At 42.0% G+C, this 19,880-nt stretch overlaps 1 protein-coding gene across 1 annotated transcript; it reads right to left on the bottom strand.

The window, feature by feature from the left end:
* Positions 1-10,443: 10,443 nt before the first annotated feature.
* Positions 10,444-16,965, bottom strand: serinc2l (serine incorporator 2, like). Its single transcript, XM_020608523.1, has 10 exons — positions 16,829-16,965; positions 15,843-16,004; positions 15,311-15,498; positions 15,112-15,191; positions 14,792-14,929; positions 14,442-14,611; positions 13,576-13,666; positions 12,676-12,826; positions 12,368-12,577; positions 10,444-11,963 (listed from the first exon to the last, which is right to left on the bottom strand). Exons 1-10 carry the CDS (start codon positions 16,865-16,867, stop codon positions 11,825-11,827), a joined length of 1,368 nt encoding a protein of 455 aa, XP_020464179.1. The 5' UTR covers positions 16,868-16,965; the 3' UTR covers positions 10,444-11,824.
* Positions 16,966-19,880: the final 2,915 nt, after the last annotated feature.

Here is a 19,880-nt window from a genome sequence, read left to right as displayed (position 1 = left end):
GGATGAGTTCAGTGCCATGAAGCATATCAGAGATGCAGAATGTTGAAGAAAACTGGAAGCCTGCTCATAAGCATTGTGCTCACAAAGCAAAGCTGAGGGGAAAAAAGGGGAAGTGGGGGACTACCTGGATGTCATTTCTTGGATGCTGACTTTTTGACATTGTTGAGGATAGCGGAATTACATGATAGAAAATACTCCAACTAAGGATGAGCATTCTGTATTCCTTTCCAGAAAACATACACTCAGTCTAAGCTTGTGTTTTGGATATGACAGCCATCCATAACAAAATGTAAAAGATTATCTTAATTTAAAAGTTATTTTAACTTCGGTATTATGAGTCTCTGGCCTAATATGTGCTGGAATATGGGGCAAAGTCCACATCCCTGCACAGGATAAATGGATATAAGTACAGAACATGAATTAATAGATGGACTTTATGCGTAGAACTTTCATGTGTTAGCCTCAACTATTTACCTTCATTCCACCCCTTTCCTTGGGTTCACCCGTAATCCATCCCATCTCATAAGAGGTGATGAAAACCTTGCCCTTAACATCCAGAAGGAGAGGATAAACATATAGCCCTATTATGTGCAGCACACTTTTTTTGGGTCATAGACTGTTTATTTTCTCAATTACACTGGGTAAGTCTGCGGCCCGATCCATACTCTAAAGCAGCCTTCATTGCGGTGAATTACACAACTGAATCAGGTTCCAAGAGCCCGCTAATAAACTGACTTCTCACAGAACTGAATGGAAATGAATGATGTACACTAAACATATCAAAATCCTTCTAAACACAGCAGTTCAATTATACCCATCTATATAGTAAATTTTAAAATGTCCGACCAAATAGGGGAAATCTTATGTTTGATGAATTATTTAGCCATGTGCAAAATGTTTCTCAGACCCATTCCCCAGTAGTATTTAGCAAGAGAATCTGTCAGCTTTGCAAATTTCAGACTGGCTTAACACATACAAACAACTAGGAATATGTTTTGCATCTCTTGCAGAATAGTTGCAGGCTTTTCCACAGTACAAAGGTAGTATAGAGAGATAGATCTGGCCATGCTTGACTAGAATATGACAGGCACTTTAACTTTATTGAAGTACAGTGGTAGCCTGTGCCCTGTCTAGACCAAGCTAGGAAAGTTGTCTGTAGGAATGCTCATGCAAATATTGACCTTCAATTAGATGAAACAGACCCCCTCACTTAGGGGTTGCAATATGGAGGCATCAGCAAAAACACTGCACACATAAACAGCCACAGAATATATATAAACATGCAGAGACATACCTACACAGTGTACACAAACATTTCTTATGTAAATACACTTTATTTGCAGTGGGAACTGGCATCTAAGTGCAAAAAGCATAAAAGGAGCACAAAGGGAGTTTTAACCTCAAACAGGATGTGAGCACAGCATCAGTAGCATCACAAAACCACAACAAAAATGAACAAATCTACCCTAACAAAACACACAGACCAAAATCTGCAGAGTTTTTCGCCCTGCCATAGTGTGAAGAGCACATGACCTTCCCAAATGACGGCAGGCGACCACTCTCCTGCATAATTAACAGCATCTAAAACGAGGTGTTCTTTATATGACCTTACCTGACAATGTCAGGGCACAGCTTGCCTACAGGGACTCAGCAGTAAATAACAAATGCATGTGTGTGACCCACAGCTCATATACCTATAGTTTCATACCTGCAATTATTCAACGGTAGCCACGGTTTACTGGATCATAGTACAGGCCATGAACCAAAATATAAAAAGGAGCATACCCCAGAGGTCCCTGCAAGCCAACAAACTTCATAAAGGCATGAAGGTACACCAGGTCAAAGAGAGTTCCTCGAGGCAGAACAAGGTACACAGCTGGCTGACAGCACCATGAGAGAGTCAAAAAAAAAAAAAAACATGCACACACATCTGGATTATACCAAGATTATACCAAGGATGTTCCACAGATTTCAGAGGTTTGTAAAGAGTGTAGCTAAAGGAGGGTGTCCAGGGGTTATTTCAAGCGCTCTGCTTCAGTGACAATAACATAGCTGGGGAGGATTGTGCTGGAGCATCATCTGCTGCCTTGATTTGCTTGGCACATCCGCAGCAGGGTGGGAAGGATTTTCCTCCAAAGCCCTCTTACCCTCCTGCAGAGCAGAAATCCCCTCCAATCCTCGCTCGCAGTTACTGCAGGGACGCCTTACACACCAAGACAAAGGACTCCAGAGAGGGAGGAAAGGAGACGAGAGAAGAGAGAGAAAACAAAAGGAGAGGAGAGGAGAAAAGAGAACAGGAAACAAGAAGCAATGAGAGGAAATTAGAAGAGATGAAACAAGGGGAATCAGTTGTAATGGGAGGAAAAAAGAAGGAATCTAGTATAAGTATCATTAGAAAAGTTGAATAAATGGAAAAATACACTTTACTGTCCCTTTTCTTCTCCTCCATCCTCACACATAAACACACACACACACACACACACACACACACACAATGTAATGGCACCAGGATGAGACAATACACAAGAGGATCCTCACTAAAGATGAGGAGCAAAAATACAGCAGCTTCAGCTCTGAAGGAGGCAGAGCCGGTGAGAACCGCAAGTTTTCTTTGCAGGTGCTAGTTAATCAACACAGAATAATGTGGTAAGCAGGCACCTGCAGGCTGTGATCTGTGTAGAGGCGGTGTGTGCTGAGGGGTGTGGTCAGAGGGTATCTTGGGACCAAGAGAGAAAAAGAAGTGAGAGGTTTGGAAGAGGTAGAGATATCTAGTTGTGAAATATAATACCTCTCCTGCCTCAACGATCAATACACACGCTAGGCATCCATAGATAATCTTTCAAGGCAACAAGAGACCTCTGTGCAGGCCTGCGGAGGTGAGGTTTAATCCCTCCATTCAAATATGCAGTCACTTTTTCAAGTGGTCATCAGCCTCTCCTGCTACACAGAAACCTCACCAGTGAGATTCTGGCCAAACCCTTTCCAGACATACCTGTGGTAAGCCGTGCAGAAGCTTACAATTGCACTACAACAATCACTGTTACACAACAGTGGCCACTGTGGAGAGTGAGCACGCTCACCAAAGCGTCCTCAGCGTTGGTCCAAGAAGAAAACACAACGATTATGACAAACAATAGAAAATATACAGTAAATCTAGTCAGAATGACATAATGTAGTCTGGTGAAAAGTCACAGTTGTTGTCATGTAATAATAAACCTGTGGCCTTTTTTGATGGAGGGTTGCCATTACAAACAGCAAAAACCCCTTGGCATTCCATTTAACCACCAACTGTGCCCAAGTAGGTAATGATTAACTCGTATGAGGGGAGCGTTTGAATCAGTAACTCCTCTGTTGTATGCCCTCTGCCTGCAGAACCTGCGCCGCCTGCCGAGCTGCACATCTACATCATCGTCCATATATTCTTACATAACCTGGGTTGGCACACATGGGAGGGCAACCACACTGACACACACAGCGTGGGCCCAGTTCCCCTGGCAAACATAAGGAAACCTCCGTTTGAAGGGGTGACCAGTAGACTGGCCTGGGTGAGAGGTTGAGTCGAGGCCAGACACTGATAAACAACCCCGCCCCACCACTACCGTACAAACACACACACTCACCCAAATAACACAAAGGCAGAATCACAGACTGCAGACGAGACTGCGAGACTGAAATAACAGAAAACATTTCTCTGCTAATGATCTATTCAGAACGATGTCACAGAATGTGCACAATAAAGTTATTAGGGACATTTGTGAAGTTCCCAGACTGACACTCCTCCTGGCCTCCATTTTGTGTTGTGTGTGCGCATGTGTTTGTGCAAATGTGTATCCAAGGTCTCGTTCCTGGTTCACTCCAGTCTCCCAGCATTACAGTGGGTCTATTCTTCTCTTGTGCTTCAGAGACCAGGATTAATGGCCAGCAGCAGAGATGTGAAAAGGTTGTGTCCACCAGCCACCAGGATTTTACAGCCTGGGTGTGTGTCACTGTGTGTGTTTATTTTTTTAGCTGGACACTAACAATGCCATCCAAAGACAACAAAGCCTAAATGTGCTCATACATACCATTTAATGCTTTGTGCAATCTGATGAGCCAAAGTGTGAAGAAGAAGAAGCTTTATTTATTGTCATTGTAACACGTACAACAAAATTATGTTTTTTGTGGAGCCGAGGACCCTGGGCCGCTGCGTGCATACTGCACTACCAAAGTAACACATACTAGTATCACAACAAGGGTTCAGACTAAACTGTCACTCTTACTCGTGAAACAACTGCATATTGTCCCTGAATCATTTGTGCCAACGCTGTTGCGGTTACCAAACCTTGTTATCTCCAGGATGTGTGTGTGTGTGGAGGTCTGAGCAGGAACCCCATGTGACCTTGTTGCCTATAGCATTTCATGCATTTAAATCAAAGTGTTGCCACCTGCGAGACTGGCTCAGTATGTGAGAGATGCAGAGGTGGAGAGGGTGTGCCAGGTGAATGTGTGTGTGTGCAAGTACAGTACAGATATAGTGTTAAAAGTGTTGAGGACTTCTGTGTTAATTGGCAGAAAACAGCTCTTTTCCATCTGGAGTGTTGCTTGTGCCAGAGAGAGATATAGACAAACACAGAAAAACCTGTGTTACTATCTGAGTGAGGTCTTCAGTAATCAGCATTAGTGCAGATAGAGAGTTATTCATTTATATTGTACCTGAACTAACTCACAGTGCAAGTCTTCAGCTATAACACTGAATACTACAGCTGCATGTAATGAACTGACATTGCTAAACTGTTAACTGGAATGAAAACAGGATCTACAGCTACAGATAACAGCAAATTCACTTCCAACTTTCAAACATTATTCCTTAGCAAGTCTCCCTCGAACATGTCTATCAAGTTACAATGGTATAAAAACATCAAATTTAGATTTAGATTATACAATGATCTATGCTGCAACCACAGTGTGTGAAGCCCAGATTTGTTTCCATGATCAAAGCATATAAGAAAATGGAGCAGGGCTCTCCTTGGGTGCCTGCTGAGCTAGAGCCTTTCTTCAGTCAGCACCACAACTGGTTTTGGTCCAGGCCAGAGCAGAGCCCTGTAAGGCTGCCCTGCCACTTTGTGCTGATTCAACTGGCCTCTCTCCACTCACCCCCTTTCACCACCCTGGTTGAACAGGTTCCTATATTTCTGTGCTCTATTTTGCACTACAGACCTACAACTGGGGAAGGGCACTGCAGCATTGCTACCATTGTTCTTTTTTTAAAATCCACATTACTCTGCACTTTAGAGGAAGCTGCACTGGGTTACTGAACTGCCACTGATATAAGACAAAAAAAAAGGATTTCTGAGCAGCACCTTTAGAGCAGATAGCTGTTCAACAACTGTGGTCTTTGTCTACACAGAGCAACACAGTTCTAGTGATAGCCTTACCATCACTTCCTGCCAAACTGGCACTACGACTGCAAAGAATGCAGTGACTTAGCCTCAGTCAAATGTCTTATTTTTTATGATTTCTTCACCTGATGTAACATTTCTTTTATACCAATGACCATATATCTGGAGCTTGCTAACACAAAATGATATTTAAGGTACTTACAGATACAGTCCTGACCAAAAATATTGGCACCCCTGCATTTCTGTCAGATAACACACCACTTCTCCCAGAAAATTGTTCTTTTCTTTGGTATTCTCATGTTTATGTCTTTTGTTTGCATTGTTTGTTAAATCCCATAGAACACCCATGGAGAGGTCTCAAGACGGCAGTTGTGAGAAGAAACCTTTCAAATCTGAGCGAACTGGAGCAGCTGGCAAAAGAAGAGTGGTTCAAAGTTCCAGTAGAGAGGTGGAAGAAACTCACTGATGGTTACAGGAAGCAATTATTTTGTCCAGTGTGAGTGCAACCAAATATTAAGTTGAGGGTGTCAGTAATTCTGTCAAGTCCGTTTCTAGAGTTCTGTGTGAAACGGATCAGATTTGGCTTTTCCCCTGCTTTTTTGTTCCAATGCAAACTAAAGAAATAAACACGAGAACACCTAAGAATTTGTGATTGCAGCAGGTTTCTGGGAGAAGTGGTGCGTTATCTGACAGAGAAGCTGGGGTGCCAATAATTTTGGCCATGGCTGTATGTTAAAACTCCCACAGATGGATAGATAGATGTGTAACCAAATGAAGTGAATAATAAAATTATTTTAAATCTACAGGCAAATACTAAAGGTTGATTTCATGCTACTCTGATAAAATATGATGGCAAACATAGCCTACTATTTGTAACAAACCCCCTCTGCATAAACCTGCAGTCATACAGTAATTCATTGTTTGTATGCAAATTGTGTACTATACAATCGTCCTGTATAAACGTGGACCCTGTGTGGTCTGACAAAAAGTTGAAACAGAAGCGGTGCTACTACTGAACATCCGCCAAACGTCCACCTGTTATTGTCAAATGGACCCATCTATCAGATAAAGCCAGTACAAATGCATGATGTCATCCTTTAAAAACCTGGAAAGTGTAGGTGTAGCCCTTTACAAATCAAGTTCGCGGGCCTGAGTGTGTATCAGTGCGTACAGCCTGCGTGCATGTGTCAGTCCGTTATGTTGCTCTCTTCAGCGGGTTTGTTATTAAGGACAAACGGGGTGAATGAAGGTACTTGATGAAGCATACGCCGTCGGCTGCATGAGCAGCGCCCCCGCCACTACTTCAGCTACAATGCTGCACGTACTGTAGTTTGGGTCGCGACAGTCCAAGGCCACCGAAGCGACGGCTCCTCGGCGCGCACAACATCTTTGCCTTTTTCTTTACATGTAATTATAACAAATTAGGAGGCACTTCAACTTCATGACACTCTCTTACTATGAAAACGCGAGTGGGATCCTGTTCTCAACTTCACAGTGTGTACCACTCATCTCTGCGACATCCACTGCAACACAATCGAAACTAAGTCATAAACAGGCAATAATACGGTTAATATTTACCTGCTTGCTACAGTACGGGTGCTGCAGCGATTTATCCCGTAAGGAAAGGGCCAGAACTCCGCATTTCCTGGATTACGATGCGCTGGATAGAGCTGCCTTCGGTGCCCGCCTTTCCAGGGAGAGAGAGTCGGAGGGGCTGGGGTGCTTCCCACTCTGGTGTCAGACCGGACAGCGATGCCACGTTCAGCTGATCGCCACAACAAAACAACATCTCGCCCTACGCAAAACACACTCCACGGCTCCGCACCACCCCGCACGGCAGGTCCGGTGGGCGCCGCCCCCCTCTGGACCTCCACCAGTGGGCTGGTGCGTTGAGCCCACCTCATGAATAATCATGAGGTGGCGGAGGGAGCGATTGGTCCAAAGGAGCAGTTCCCGGTTAACGCTATTAATTCTAATTAGCCAGGCAGTCAGCTAAACGGGACAGAGTTTTGGGGGGTGATTTCGGGGATCACGCACCTCCTGATCTAAGGATCTGCACATTTCTTTCTGATTCAGCAACATTTTCATCCACCGTCCTAGAGGTATAATGGGGATCAGGAGCAGTTGCCACAAATCAATGATCCTAGAGGCAGTGCATCTATTTACTTTGCATACTTATCAGTGCTCGGTGATGAGGGTCAGACATAATAAAGGGCAGTGAGAGATGCGGGCCTGACCGTAGCTGTACCCCGGGGATCAAACTGAGCTCAGACCTCACAGGTGGTGGTGACTGGCAGCACACCTCATGTTTTCACCTCACATCACCGTCACGGTGCATAGATAGCCCAAGGGGGAATAACGATAAAACGACCAGCTGCTGAATTACGTGTCTCGTGATGTCCAGTACAGGAGAAACTGTCTGCGTATGAATGTCACACGCTTTTGTGTCTCGTATTCTTTGAGCGGTCTGTGCATCTGCCTGCAGCGCGCTTACTCCTGTCTTTGTTCCTGAGAACGGTGCAAAGGAGAAGTGGAAGCGCACGAAGGTGGCGAGAGATGCAGAAAAAGAGGAGAGGATAGGAGAGCAAAGGCAGACAGTGGGAGAAAGTGAGAGACGGAGCAGGAGTGCGAGGACACGCTGTGGTGTGAGCGCTCCGTACTGCTACAATATGACTCCGACAGGCTTATGTAACCAGACGGGCCTGGCATTTGGCTCGCAGCAGACGCCGGCTGCACTCACTGTTATGCAACTGTATTAGCTATTCCTCTGAGCTCAGAGGGAGCATGCGCACATAGGAGCCGTACACATAAGCAGAGTTTTTCCACTTCCAGCTTAGGACAAAGACGTTGCAGTGCATTGCTGGCTAGTGACCGAACAAAATAAAGGAGCGGAGGAAGTTGAAGAGTTAGTCAGAAACAATCAGATACTGCTCATAAACTGGGCAATGAGTCTGGCAGGTTTCAGCATTTTCACTTCCCAGCATAAGGCAACAAGTTTCCCATCCTGAAAAGCCTAATTGGGGCTTAATGTTTGGTAAATGTTTCCAGTGCACATGCAGTATGCCAGCAGGGCCCAAACTCAATTAGCTCCCCTGCATGCAGTACATAATTTAATGGGCCCGGATCCCACTTTTAAAACCCAATTACACCTCAGACGGGAATTTCCAGTCATTCTGCCAAAGAGATGGTCAGGGTTGCACAGTCCTCTCATAAATCAATGTGTATCAAGGAATTATTGGAATAATAAATTACACAACCGCAGCTGAGATATTTGATGATCTATGGAGAGAATGGCCTTATTCTTGACAAGTGAATGCAAAATGCAGTTAAACACTGACATTTCCAAGTTAATGTGGGAGAAGGGAATTAAAGATTAAGGTCAGGGACAGCACTTCAACTGATGACCATTGTTTCAGTCAAGATGCAATTACAAATCTCAACCTGGCTACCTCAAGCATGGCTGCAGAACTATACTACGTGGTTCATAATCAGCACGTTGCAGCCCCTGATCTCTTATTACAGCGACAAATCGCATCTGATGAAAACAGAGGAGATGAAGGTGGGATTTATAGCACTAGAGCCGATGGCCAAAGACAGTGTCTTAAACCTGTCCTAGGAGAAAAACTTAATTCACATTTGTACACTTGATAACGGGAAATAAAAGTCTGATTTATGATGCTTTACTAATTTGTTCTCAGATGCTGTTGAATTTCAAATGGGATTAATGGAAGAAGAGTGTAAGTGTAAAGAGTTCTTCAGTCTCCTTAAACTCCAATGGGTTCTTTTAGACACTAAGTGGTCCTATCACTGAATGAAGAATGAAGAAAAAAGTAGTTAAGTGCGCAAGAGTGGGGGCAGTTCTTCAAATTGTAAAATCTGATCTTATGTTTTGACTGGCTAGAGCAATATAACTGAAAGAATGAAGCCCAAAACACTAGAGAGTTGGAAGACATGCTCTTGTGCAGGGTCAGAGATTACAGCAAAAAGACTGGGCTTGTTTGTGCTAGCACAGAACACATTCTCATTATGTCCATTTTCTTTCAGCCTTACATGCATTTGTGTACATGAACCACAAACGATGTACCAAATACAATTTTCTGTGGCATAAAACACACGCTGGCACTGTGTTCTCATTTTCCACTTGCACTTTATATTCTCTCACTTCTGATCAAATCTGTACTGCTCCCTGTGCAACCTGTATTTATTCAACTGTTTTACTGTGTTTGTCTCATAATTGTAATTTTACAGTTGCCCTCTCTACTGTGTTGGGGAAGTCTTTGTTTCCCCCACATGTGGAGGAAATGAGAATTCAGTCTCACAGCTACACTGCGACACAAACTGTTCCAGACAGCGCCAAATGGACTGAGTGACCTCTGAAGCCAAAATCAACATGGCACATCTGCCAGCCACACAATAAGGAAATAACACAGTAGAGGCTGCAAACACTTGTACACATTGCTCTGTCTTGTACAGGTACAAAGGACGGGTCACATAAACATACTGAGTCCTGACTTATCTTGCCAACTTTTCATTTTGTTCCAATTTACTGATTGCCCAATTCATATCACAAGTGGAAAGCTGAATACCAAGACGAGCTATTATACAGCACATGCAGTAAAATGTCTGCATCCAAAGTGTCAAGCACATGCTTTGCTTGCCTTGGGAGTGTCGTTTACAAAATGCATTACCCAGAGCACATAACATGCTGTGATGTGACTATTTGCCCCTCCTTACTCCCCAACTGTGGTACCTCGTGAGCTACGGGGTGATGTACAGAAACGAAAGGAAGTGCTATCACTCTTCCTGCACCCTGGTGTCCCGTCAGAGATAAGGGGATGTTAACTACAGTCTGTAACATCCACGGGGCACTTAAAGCACCATGAACATCAAAATGATCTTATTAGTAATTGCTGTTGCTCATTATATCAAAGGTAAAACAAAAAAAAGCATTCAAAGTAAACAAAATTTTTAACCAGTATTTTATAATTTTAACTTTCATCTACTTGACATTTTTATGGGCGCAAACTCAAGTTTCTATTGAAGCATCAATCAAGATACAGTGAGCTTTAGTTTTCCCTCTTTATTAAAATCAATGTACATTAATTGTAATATTAATGCATTGGCCTATGCCTTATGGCATGCAATCACTGACTCACCACAATGTGTAGGGCAAGGCATACTTTGCACACATCAGCATTAGTGATGAACTCTTTTTTGAAATGCAGGACTACAAAAAGGCACTTTATTAGTGTTTTGTAATATTATATATTAGGATCTAACACTGGCAAATCTGTCTCAACAATAACCTTAGTAGGTCGATAAAGGTAAAATATGAATTATGTCTGATGTTTGATAAATTATAAACATATTTTTGAATTTATCACAACACTCTGAAAAACTCCATTCACAATATTCATATGCAACCAGAGAAAGAAGAAATCTGACTCATGGTTTTGGGCGGTGCAATGTTTGAAAAGAAGATAACACATGCATTTTCAGCAGTGCACCAAAATCATTTCTTCACAAGTACAAAATATACTGATCTTAACTCATACCATTCATGGTGCAATTGAGGTAACTACTATATAATGCATAAAATTACTGAACCACCATCATCACAATATTAAAGTCAATATCATTTAACAGCAATTTATATTTCTGAAATGTTTTGTCACTGTCTTGTACACTGCAACATTTAAAAATCCCTTTCTGAATAACACATTCTACAGTATTCGAAAAGCAACGGCATTTGTGAAAACACAGGTAGTAGTGTTCACGCAGTCACCTCCATACCACTGCACATTGCATGATGCATGACACATCTCCCAGCTGCAAAGAGCCTGCTATACAGGTACAGATTGTTGCCTGTGGATGTACAAGGCCAAACACAGTCAGACATGGAAAGTTATAGCACCAGAAATAAAGTACCTTAGACTGAATTAGGTGAGAAAGAGCTGAGATTAGACTGGCTGTCAAACAGGACTCTGGCTAAAATCTGCATACGGCCTAGCAGCAAAAGGGAAGCCCTGTTATGATCTGAAGGGCGCGTCATATTAGTCTTATCTACTGCTCACACTCACCTCACTCTGGGGCTCATAAGAAGGGTTACCCTCATTGCCCCAGCACTTAAAGAGTCCAGCTAATCGGGGATTTCCAGATCTGGCCAATCAGAGAAGTCTGACCTCACAGACCTGCCAAAGGGATTCTATAAATGAAACATCTGAGGTAAGAAAGTGCCCTGTTGCTAAGTGTTTGTGATAGACCAGTGACAAAATGTCCAAAAAACATGATGAAGCTCAAACAATCATATCAGGTAGAAGGTAGGGGGTAGCTTTTCAAAGTGATCTTCGTTTTCTTGATAGCACCCTTCACATTGCCTAATACACTAGACAAGGAACCAACAAGATTAAAAGAAGACCAAACACAGCTAAAATACAAAGACACGCTCAACTAAAATCCCTGTCAGGGAAGATAAGTGGGGCAATGAGGGTCCAGAGGTAGAGCCCGAGGCCCAGCCAGCTGGAGCTCATCTTCACCCACACAGCTGGCATGCTGCTCTGCATGGCCTGGGTGGTGGTGTCTGGCCTGAGGGAGGACAGAGAGGGACAAGTACAATTTAGTAAAAACCAACTTAACATAACACATGTACTGAAATGTGTCTACAAATGTTTTTCCATGTAAGGACAATTACTGGGGTGGTTGGAAACCTTTTTCCTTTCTATAATTAGGTGATTATAGAAACACTCCAGCTGGGATCAAAGAGTTGGAGAACTCTAAAGTGAAATAATATGCCCTCTGGTGGTCAAACCGGACACCTCGTATGTCTGGGCATCAATAACAGTACCACCAATGTGAAGAACTTTTAGAGATCTCAGAAAACGTGTTCAGCTCTTTGCTGATTTTAGTTTTAGAGCTAATAATATGTCATTTGCAGATTTCAACCTTTGTTCCTCTTATGCTGCCTTTCTAGCAGCCAGTTGGATACTTACTGGTACCAGTTGGTGAGAGTCATCATGATGTACAGAGAGGCCAGACAGAGGTGGAAGTGGAAAAAGGAGTAGCTGTAAGTGACTCTCTCCTCCTCATTATCCACGGCCCTGCGTATGCCATCCTCTCCTACCTTACCCTCACCACCAAATTCTTCCCCCTTTTCTGTCTGCATCAGCTTGTTTACCTGAGTGTTACTGGACGAACGGATGCTGGTGGAGACACAGAAAGAAAGTTTTACAAAAATATAAATACCACAAGAGAGAACAAAAAAGATCACTTGCAGTGGTTTTAGTGCTGCTAAACCAACCTGGCATAGAGAGTGCAGAAGAGGAAGATGACCAAACCAACAACGCCCTGAGCGTCCCACCACTGCACCTGCCCTGGAGTGCTGTCAGCAGATGGTCCAGTGGTGTTGACATTTGACACTAGACTCAATAGGCTGGGGTTACATTTGCGATCTAAGAAATAAAAGTATACACAGAGAGCATTAGACATTTGATCTACTATAACAGGTAATGAAAAATCAATTATACACTGAGCCTGTTTACACGTGCAATAGATGTTTTTAAAACTTTGCATTCAAATTAACTCAAGATGCTGCAACGGCCAAACAAGGCAGTAAGAGATGACTTTGGCAAAATTAACATATTAATAACAAAGTGTTTTCTAGTTCACTGGTTACATTACTAAGTTGAACAGGTCCCTGTCTCCTTTAACTTCTGTCATAAAATTTGCAGTGTTGCATATGATATCTAGCAAAGGAACAAAGTGTTTGCAGTGTTACATGTGTGAAGATGCAAGAGATATCTTCCTGAAATTACAAGAATGTGTATTTTTCAAAGAACTGTGAAATCCAGCTCTGCGTGTGTACCTACACACCTGCACGTGTAGCGAAAACTAATGCTGACGCATGACAGCAATCGCACAGTCTACCAAAAGACAACTGAACACACACCCTACAGTCACTGCAAGCTTGCCCACTGCTGCTATTCACTTGGGATAGGCAGATCAAACCACAACATGAGACAAGGAAAGTGAGATAAAAATCTGCAAATTCTTAAGGCACAGCATGGAAAACTTACCAGTGAGATCAAAGTGCTGCAGCAGATAAAAAGTAGATACTGTATATTTAAAGAAAACACAGCTGAGCATGCAAGCAAAAGCTACAGAGGAGGGCTGCAACTGTGGAATAAACCAGGAGACTCACTTGGATTATTGGTCATTGCAGACCAAGTGACATACATGGTATATAGGGAGATGAGTGAAGCCTGGAGTAGACCGGAGTGTGGCTGGGCTTCCTGTAACAAAATGGACACATCTACAATAGTTTAATATAATGCAACATTTAATCTAATTTTAAGCTGTCTTGAAATAAACTAGCTCCGCACCACCATGGAAAAAAATGAGAATGGAAAAAAATGAAACAAACCATTCATAAAGGAGTGGGACAGCATGCTTATTTGTAGTTTGCCAAATGAAATTCAGTTGGCAGTTTATTACATAAACCTGGTTAAAGCTGATGCAGTCTATTACAATGGTTCTGCAAAAAAGCCTTCTTCATGAAGCCAATAATGCTCAGGTTTTTGTCCAAAATGTTTTAAGAGAGGTGTTGATTCATCATTTTGGAGGATGTAGTTTGTGCGGCTGTTGAATTGTAATGCATTATACTGATAGATGTTTCTACTATTTTGTACACCACATTTATACAAGTGAGGCTAGGCTAAATAACACCTCTCATTACAATAACGTAAATCTCAACAGCCGCACAAACTACATCCTCCATAATGACCACACCGTTGAACAAACCATTAAAAAGGTTTCAACAAATACTGAACAGTATCACTTTCATGAAGATAGGATTTATTGCAGGACTGTTGTATTAGACTGCACCGTTAACCCCCTATTTTCCCTGTTCAGATTAAAACAAAAGAATGGCAGTTCCAGATGTATCTATTCTGGAAAGTTTTTAGAGGAAACACCTGCTTAGCAGGGTTGGGGGTTCAAAATGGAAGCAGTGCTTTCAAATGTATTTGCAGTAGTGTGGACATGGACCAAGACCTGGCAACACTGTACCTGTATTTTTGGTAGGATGGAGACAACAGAGATGATGATGCAGAAGATAAGGTTGAGGCTGATGAAGACCTTGTGCTCTGTGCAGTCTTCAGGTTGCGTGTAGTACACGTAAAAGAGCACAACGGCAGTGAAAGCCAGGGCATAATAGAGGATGGTGAAAGACAGCAGGCCTGGAATTCACATGAACATACAAAAACATTACTGACCACAAGTAAAATGAAAACAAGGTAGTGACTCCAACAGCAGAGAAAATCTCACTTACTGATTCAAATATTATGTCGTGTTACAATAAATCTTTTGACAAATATTATGCAGCTTAACAGGGTGAAAAAAATATTTCAATGCTGCACCTGCAAACCAGCATTTGTTGTCACTGTTTTCGGCCTTTTCCACCCACACTTTGTTCCAGTTGTGGGCAAAGTCGATGAGGAGAATAAGCTGGATGAGAATGAAGATGAAGGATCCCACCAAACCAAAGTAAAACCATACTGAAAAGTGAGAAGAAAACAGACACGGCTGATTGTTTCTTTAAATTGCTGATCAAGAATCAACATTTCTGCATTGCCAGAGTCACAAAAAATTCACAAAGTCAGTGTCTGCTCAAGAAAAATATGGAGTACACTGGCAATTACTGTAATATTAAATGTAATTCAACAGAAGATGTTAGTACCAGTATGAAATGTTCCATTAGGGATGAAGAAAGCTCCCACTGTAATCCCAATCAGGATCAGAAACTTAAAGAACCAGAACCTAAAAAATAAACAGTTACAATCCCACCATCAGTACAGCACACAGATGGGAGTATTTCATGCAAATCTGTCTCCATCCCTGAACCAACACTTTCCATATAAGCCTGATATAGCTCTTACCCATTTTGAATAGCTGCACGTGGGTCTTTGCTACTACGGACACGAATCATGATGACGGAGAACAGAAAGAAGAAGCAAGTCATGGCGAAGCACATACGGTACACAGACTTGTAGCCCACAATGACATCACAGTTAACCTTGTTTTCAATATCAGTCACAGCAGTTCCTCCTTGGCAAAACAGTGGGATCTATGAAACACAAGAAAGTCAACCTAAACTAACTCTGGAAAGTCTTTACCAGAGAGAACACGTAACAGTACTTGACAATACTTCAAGCTACAAATGACTGTAGTAACAGCCTCTACTAACACATTTTATTTATTTACAGTAGCCTACAAACAAACTATTACATTGACTTCCAGATTTTGATCACATATTAGTCAATCATTAATATATACATTATATCACTTATGAAAAAAAATATGCACAGTAAACACATAATGTAGTTCAAGAACTCTTAAGTAGTGCTTAATGTAATACAACCCTGTATTCTGTAATGTAGCTGACAACATAAAGAAAAACACTGATCTCACTTTGCGGAGCTGTGTTTCCATCCCGGGAAGGATCATGATGACAGACACCATGGTCCCCAGCAGCAAAAAGAAGGAGAAAATCAGACGAGTGATGGTAGAATTATTAGAGGATGGGCAGCAGCCACACAAAAGACATGGTGCTGAGCCACACAGGCAGGAGGCCTGTGTGAGTGGGCAGGGTGAGAGTGGGAGGAAAAAATACAGAGGGTTAAACTTTCAGGCAGGTCATGCTTTTAAAACTCTGACAATACCCCAATCAACGTAGGCAACATCTTTTGCAGAATGCCAATTATAACTAGGTTTTGTTCCATTATGGATACTTAAGAGGTAAATTACTAATGGTGATAGCAAATGTCCAGTAATGAATCAAAATGGAAGCATCGCCCGTATCTCCGATTCAAATTCAATCTACTTATACGGGCATAGTGTTATCACGAAAGACTGCTGCCTCGAGGGTTTAAGTACACATTTAACTAGGCTGTTCACACAAAGATAAACAGACTCCACCTAATTCTACCAAAGCTATTCAGAGACACTGTGTGAAGCTAATGACACGGTTACATCGGCTTAACAGGAGCTGTTGTCCTAGAGGATCAGCCACAAGCATAACGTTATAATCTCACATTAGCCCTGTGTTTATACGTTAATAATAAAACAGCCTGTTTTGACGTTTCCCCAATCATTATTTTCCTTAGCCAATCACTAGCTTGCTAACTTCCTTAAAAATTCTAGCGTCGAAGTAAGACAGCGTTAACATAGTTGAGCAGTATTGATAGTATAGATAGCATAGGAAATATATCAACACTTAGAGCGTTTTGGGTGGACTGTCACTTAGCTAACGTTAGCTACTTTGTCAGTTAGCTATTAACTAGGTTTATCACATCTAGCTAGCGTAACAGCTACAGTGAACACACACCGTCCATTTGTATCTAACTTAATATTGTACACAGCTATAAAACAGCTATATCCTGAAAAGAAATACTTACACAGCTGGCTAACGAGCACAACGCCAGACAAGCCCCCATTTTAGCATTAAAATGCTGAATTTAACGATGGTGTGCAATCGCCTCTCCTTCTTCTGTGAAACATAAACAGTCGGAAGCGCTTGTTCGATTTTTCAAAATAAAAGGTTTCACGATTGACTTCAGTGACAAACGTTTCAACATAAAAAGCCTAAAACAGTGAAGTAGAACAAGTAGTGCTTGATGTGAAATTATTAGAGAGGAAAGGGGAGAATATATAGTCAAAAAGAAGTAGAGAAATTATTCTTAATATTTAAAAGTACATACAGATGCATCTAAAACTGTAGACAGTAAAGTACAGATAGCATTTATTATTCCAGACTTAATTGTAGGATAAGGAGCGGATCAATGATAACGGATCAGTATTCACAGGGGAATTGTTTGTTATTCTGCCAGCTCTAAAATGGGTAGAAGAAGTCAAACTAGTAAAAGTAATGGGGTCAGCATCTCATTAAAAAGTATTAAATACATTCATTCAGAATAGAAAGTCACTTTCGGTTTTGCCCGTTTAGGGGTCGCCACAGCGAATCGTGACGCTGACGACTCGCATGTTGATTTTTGGCACGTGTTTTACGCCGGAAGTCCTTCCTGACGCAACCTGGTTAGGAACCCGAGGCGCCGCAGCGAGAGCGCTGCGCCTTAACCACAGCCTACCAGGCTAGCGACAGCCATAATTAAGATAGAAATTAATTCTTGACATACAGTAGCTCTTATTGCATACAGTTTTGAGAGGGCAGGAATAGCAGTTTAATTCGTTTAGATTCCTGTATGTATAGGGGTGATGAGAAATGAGTTGTAAAAGAGTTGAGGGGAAGTAGGATAAAGGACTATCTTCAGATTTTTAGAAGATGCATGAAATACCTCAAATGTAGTAGCCTAGTAATAGTAGTAGCTGGGCCCACCAAGAGATGTTACAGGATTAAAGGGAAACGGTTTAACCAGAAAAATAAACTGTTATTAAGAGTGATAGCCCATCCTTTGTATTGTTGATGGGCTTTAAACTTTGTTGTGGAACTTTTTTTCCCCCCGTTGAGTACAATGGATAACAAGGCAGTAAATGTGGGGACTCTGAAATGTACCATCTGTCCTCTCGTTCAGTGTTCCAAGAGCTGAGTGCCTGTTGTCTGAATCTACACTGACAGCAAAAGAGAGCATGTCAGGTGCTGACAGAAGCCTCTTCAAAGCCCCTGCTGTTGGTAGTGCACCAGCACAGTAAGGAGCCAACAGTGACCGGGTTATTAATAGTCCCTTTAATATCTAACCTGGAACAAGGCATAGTGTTTTAATATATACACTGATCTTACAGTAACCTAAAGGCTTTCTCGATTCTATAATTCTAATTTCCACATTGGTTACCAATGTGCTGATGGATAACTAACTATCACTGTCAACCTAAACTAAACCATTTTGCCCAGTTGAATTTCAATTATGATAAAATATTATGCCACTAGAAATTCTTTTACAATATTTCCATGATATTGTGAGTGAAATAAGTGTAATGTAACATTCACTTTTAAATGCATTAAATGCAAATGTTTATAAATATGTTGTTTAGATTACAGACTTACATGCATTTAGAATTTTTGATTCCTCTATCCAGCACTAGGTTGCAGCATGTAACCAGGATTTTGCATTACTGGCATTCAATTAAATGACCATTGATAAGCTAAGGCAGTAATAATGTTACAGTAAACTTACAAGACAGCCCTATAACCTATTCCCTGTGTACTCCTGCACAGAAGAAATATAGTTTTGAACATATAGCTCATTTTAACAACAAGCACCATCACACATGGTGAAACAAAGAGACTGCAGCTATGGAGAGCATTCTGGGAGACTGCCTTTTTAATTTAGTGTTGCATGTCTCAACATGCCACCGTGGACCACACCAACAGCAGTAACAGTCAAATCTAATCTGTCAGAACATTAGAGAGCTGTTTTTGACTTATTCTCACTAGAGGGTATGATGATTCACCTGTGACTGGATGTGCAGCTGAGAAGTTAAATTAAAGGAAGATCCTTTGTAATGCCAATCCATTTGTGCCATTCTCAGCTGTCTATTAGTTTAGAATAAATGATGACAGGGTGCTGCAAGGTCAAGGTCAAGGTCAAAGTGTTTATTTGTCATTTGCACAGTTACGAAACGTGTTTCCCTGTATAATGAAATTCTTACTTTGCCGTCCATGTGAATGCCACATAAAACAAGTGAAATATAAAGTGAAATATAAAGTACATGAGCAATAACACAAATCTAAATAGGCAGTAAAATCACAAATCTACGGCACTTTAAAGCAGCAAGTGAAGGAAGCAAATAAAAATACAACAAGAACACAATATAATGCAGAGAGAATATATGCTACGTAGGAGCTGTGGAGTGTAAATACCCAGCAGTGAGTGTGCAATTATGCATGTGCAAACTGAGTATGTAAACAGTACAGATGGAATTACATGAGGTAGATCCCGAGTCAGCTGTTTAGGAGTCTGATGGCAGAGGGAAAGAAAGAGTTTTTCAGTCTAGAGGTCCTGCATTTCACACTTCTGAACCTCCGGCCAGAGGGTAGGGAGGCGAACAGTCAGTGCTGGGGGTGGGTGGGATCTTTGAGGATGGAAGCAGTTTTCCTACGCAGTCTGCGATGGTAAATGCTCTGCAGAGAGGACAGTGGAGTCCTGGTGATCTTCTCCACAGTCTTTACCACTCTCTGCAGGTGCTTTCGGTCCATAGCAGTAGTGCTGCCATACTAGACAGTGACCAGCTGGTCAAGATGCTCTCAATGATGCAGCTGTAGAAGTTGCAAAGGATCCTAGGCGACATGCCAAACCTCCTCAGCCTCCTCAGGAAGTACAGCCACCGTTGGGCCTTCTTGACCAGCTGTGTGGTGTTAAGTGTCCAAGTGAGGTCCTTACTGATGTGGACACCCAGGTATTTGAAGCTACTCACCCTCTCCACCTCGAGCCCCCAGATGAACAGTGGCTGATGAGATCTCCTCTCCTTCCTCATGTCCACTATCATCTCCTT

The sequence above is a fragment of the Monopterus albus genome, unplaced genomic scaffold (genome assembly GCF_001952655.1).
Source record: "Monopterus albus unplaced genomic scaffold, M_albus_1.0 scaffold93.1, whole genome shotgun sequence".
NCBI lineage: Eukaryota > Metazoa > Chordata > Actinopteri > Synbranchiformes > Synbranchidae > Monopterus > Monopterus albus.
The sequence above is the reverse complement of the archived record's forward strand: the minus strand, read 5'-3'. Positions and strand labels throughout refer to the sequence as shown.

What these genes read in the sequence shown, in the direction of transcription:
- serinc2l (XM_020608523.1), bottom strand. Translation starts at nt 16,867, where the DNA reads ATGGGGGCTTGTCTGGCGTTGTGCTCGTTAGCCAGCTGT. An exon ending in CGTGCAGCTATTCAAAATGG is followed by an intron (nt 15,192 to 15,310) that starts GTAAGAGCTATA and finishes TTTATTTTTTAG; the next exon opens with GTTCTGGTTCTTTAAGTTTC. An exon ending in CCATCCTACCAAAAATACAG is followed by an intron (nt 13,667 to 14,441) that starts GTACAGTGTTGC and finishes ATTTTGTTACAG; the next exon opens with GAAGCCCAGCCACACTCCGG.